We start from the raw sequence: 4,001 nt of genomic DNA, 5'->3' as shown, positions 1-4,001 counted from the left end.
CTGCTCACTTTTAATTGGGAGTTTCAAAATTGCAAACACAAATTTACTTGAATATGAAATGTTAGAATTTGAATGTTTAATTAAATGCAGTCAACGAAATCATTATATTTATTAAGCATGATTGTCTTGTTTGGCATACCAAACTGGCTTCGCTGGAAAAGATCGAAGGTTCGAGAAAAAAAAAAACTCGGCAGTTGTTGGACATATTGGATTTATAAAGTCAACTTTCAACATTATCGTTCTTGAGAATATTCTGTCGGCAGCAATCGTCAAATTTCATTCCTCATATCGAGTTCAAAGTCAACTGTCATATTCATCACTCGTCAACCGTGTATTATCGAATTCAAGCCTCACATCCAGTTCAAGTCGTCATTTGTAAATTTAAAAAAAATCAAAAACCTTCTGTGTGATATATTGGACGGTGTTTTCAGTTTATCATCCACCAAGAGTCCCTGTGCGCCAAGTCTGCCAACCTCGTTGATGTCATGTCTGTCGTGGTGAAGGTTGTCAACTCCATCCTCTCCCGCAGCCTTAACCACCGTCAGTTCCAGGTACTGATGGACGAGGTGAACGTGCTCTACAACGACGTGCTCTACTTCTGTGAGGTAAGCTGGCTGAGTCGTGGGCCCATGCTGTCTTGTTTGTGCGACCTACAGCAGGAGATTGCCACCTTCCTACGTCAGAAGAACCTTCCCCAGGCTGATCAATTTTCTGATCCACGGTGGCTAGCTCGCCTGACCCTGCTCACGGACATCACAGCGCACCTGAACGCATGATGCTGCAAGGCAAAGATATTCTCGTGACAGACATGTACGCGCACATCACTGCCTTCGAGGTTAAGGTGCGCTTGTGGGAGGCTCAATTGGCTTCTGGTCAGTTTGTGCATTTTCCTCGCCTTGCTGTTTGTGCCCCTGACAACGTGGACCTGGACACTTGCGTTAGTGTCGTCACTTCTCTGCGTGAGGAATTTGCTTTCCGTTTTGCAGGAGTCAGGGTGCTGGATGCGGACTTCAAGCTTTTCACTGCTCCCTTTGACTTCCCCGTGGAAGACGCCCCTGCCCCCCTGCAGATGGAGTTGGTGGAGCTGCAGTGCAAGGATGAAATTAAGGCAAAATTCCGCACCTCTTCTCCGTTGTCCTTCTTCCGCGACATCGTGCTCCCTTCTAACAATTTTCAAAAATCCATTGCGCATGTTCATCGCATTGTGGCCATGTTCGGCAGCACCTACTGTTGCGAACAGCTCATCTCCAAAATGAAGTACACGAAGTCTCATCTTCGCTCCCAACTCTCAGACCGCCACCACAGTGACATTCTTCTGTTGTCTACCTCTCTCAATTTTCTTTTTAGTATTGGGTGACCATAGTGTCGCTGCGTACTCCAGTTTTGACCTTATCAGTGTGACTAGTATTTTCTTTGTCATAGTTTCGTCAAAGTAAAAGTCACTTTTATTGATCTTAGCAAGTTATAGGTTTTGCCGACAATTTTGTTTATCTGTTTGTCAGGGGACATATACTTTGTGATGATTACTCCCAGGTCTTTTTCCAGATTCCACTTTCTCTACTTCCTTTGCACCACTTTTATATTGTCCAAATATCCCTTTTTTTTTAAATCCATTATGCTACACTTCTTAATGTTGAAATCCACTTCACACGTTAGACTTCATTCCCAAACCCTGTTCAGAGAGTCACGGTCCACCTAAGAACTCACTTTCTTTAACAGTTTTGCGTCATCTGCAAAGAAGCTCTTACAACATTCCACACCCTCATCCATATCATTTACATAAATAGCAAATATTATTGGAGCTAATACTGATCCTTGTGGAACTCCAAAAATCACCTCTTCCCAAGTAGAACTTTTCTCTCTGAGCACTATCCTCATTTTTTCCCCGTGCAAAAAGTCCTCCGTCCATTTCAGTAGTTTACCTCGTATCCCTCCTATGGTTTCCAGTTTTCTTAATATTTTTTGCGAGGGACTTTGTCAAAAGCTTTTTGTTGATCTAGGAAGGCACAATCAGCCCATCCGCCCCTTTCCTGTATTATATCCAGTAGTGTTGAGTAAAAACAAATCAAATTTGTGGTACATGATCTTTCCTGTTTAAAACAAAATTCTCTCGGATTTAGTATATTGTTCTCCTCTATATATTTTATCCATCTACTTTTTATAATTTTTTTCAGATTTTGGCTACCGTGCTTGTAAGGGAAACCTGTCTGTAATTTGTTGGGTGTTCCTTATTTCCTCCTTCATAAATTGGTACTATATCAGCATATTTCCAGTCGTCTGGTATCTTTCCTTCCTGGAGTGAGCAACTTATTATGTTATATATTTTGTCGATTCGTTATTCTTTAGATTCTTTTAGTATCCAGTTTGCAATTCCATCCGGACCGTGCGATTTTCTGGTATCAAGGTTCATTATTTGATCCATTATTTCTTTCCGTGATATTGTTATTTCCCTCATTGGGGGCTGGGGGGAGGGTCTACTTCTCTTCCTTCATCGTGAGGCTGTACATTTTCTCTAGTGTAAACTGACTTGAAGTGCTTACTCATGACTTCCGTATCTTCTGTGTATTTTATGTTTCCTTGGCGTAGTTTCACTATTTCCTGTTTGTTTTTAGTTTACCATTTACATATCTATAAAATATTTTTGGTTGGTCCTTACATTTTTCTATTATGTCTTTTTCGTATTTTTTTTTTATTCCCTGCGTATCTTTACACATTCATTCCTTTGATTAATATATATTTGCCACTTTCTATATATTTTTTTGTCTTTTCTCCATCTTTCCCAAGCTTTATGTCTTCTATCTTTCGTTTCGATGCACTTTCTGTTAAACCAGCATTTACTGCAATATATTACTTTTTCCTGCGTATTTTTACATATTCATTCCTTTCTGTTAAACCAGCATTTACTGTCACATATACTTTTTCCTGTCTTTGCTTTGGGACATGTCTATTCACTCCTTCTTTATAGATTTTCATCAGAATAATCAAAATTTTCTTCCACTTTTATTTCTTCATTGTAGAAATTTTCCCAGCTCGCCATGCGAAAAAAATTCCAAAGTTCCTCAAAGTCCGTTTTACTATACATCAGTCTTCCTTTTCTGTGTTTCTAATTTCTCTCTATATATATTTCCTCCTTTAGTTCTAACTCAAGTAGTATATGATTACTCTTCGCAATTGGTGTCTTGTATTCAATTTTGTTCACAACTTCAGGTTCTGACGTAAATAGTAAATCTAGTCTTGACGTTTCTTCATTATTTCCAAATGTAGTGTTTTTTTACCCCTTGTGTCATTGTATGTTCTATAGTCATGTCGAGTAAAACATTTCCCCATTGATCTTCTCCACCTTTCACTGTCATCTCTTCCCAACAGATTCCTTTGCAGTTAAAATCTCCCATAAGTACCACGTTACTTCCATCCTTCAGCATCTCGTTTAATGAAAATCTCGTATCATCTAACGTTTTGGAGTAATCTCTCTCCTCTCGCCAAGACCCCGTTTTGGGGGCACATAAATCACTGCAAACTTTCAGTTTTTCATGTCACTATCTGTGATCATCTCCACCCTGTTCTCTCCATATGTAACTTTCGTCACATGTAGGTTTTTCTCAACCAGGAACATGACTCTTCCATCCTGTTACTCCTCTCTATTTCTAAGCCAGTGATTATATAAGCCGTATCCAACACTGTTTGTTAATAGAGGACCTCTTAATTTTGTCTCCACAATTCCCATTATGTTTGGTGAGTATATGTATTTTTATACCTAATTGTATATATACATATGTGTGTGTATGTGTGTGTGTGTTAGAAAAAATTCAAGAACCACACCTACAAAATCAGTAGTTTAAAATTTGCCGCTCACCATGCAACATTGATTACTCACCACAATTTAAATATTCTAAGTACACGAAAATATTATGGTGTTGCTGTTTTATATTTTCACTATAAATGTACCTAATCTCTTTAAACTGTTTATTTTTAAATAACTATTACTATGACAATAATAAAGA

The 4,001-nt window shown here is 38.7% G+C and overlaps 1 protein-coding gene across 1 annotated transcript; it reads left to right on the top strand.

Annotated features, from left to right (window-relative positions):
* The first annotated feature begins 775 nt into the window (after positions 1 to 775).
* LOC143025834 (general transcription factor II-I repeat domain-containing protein 2-like) lies at positions 776 to 3,615 on the top strand. Its single transcript, XM_076185846.1, has 2 exons — positions 776 to 1,304; positions 3,608 to 3,615. Exons 1-2 carry the CDS (start codon positions 776 to 778, stop codon positions 3,613 to 3,615), a joined length of 537 nt encoding a protein of 178 aa, XP_076041961.1.
* The last annotated feature ends 386 nt before the right edge of the window (positions 3,616 to 4,001 follow it).

Source organism: Oratosquilla oratoria, chromosome 5 (assembly GCF_046742065.1).
Source record: "Oratosquilla oratoria isolate Oo_2021 chromosome 5, ASM4674206v1, whole genome shotgun sequence".
Classification (NCBI taxonomy): Eukaryota; Metazoa; Arthropoda; class Malacostraca; order Stomatopoda; family Squillidae; genus Oratosquilla; species Oratosquilla oratoria.
Note: the sequence above shows the minus strand (reverse complement) of the source record. Positions and strands in the feature narration are given on the sequence as shown.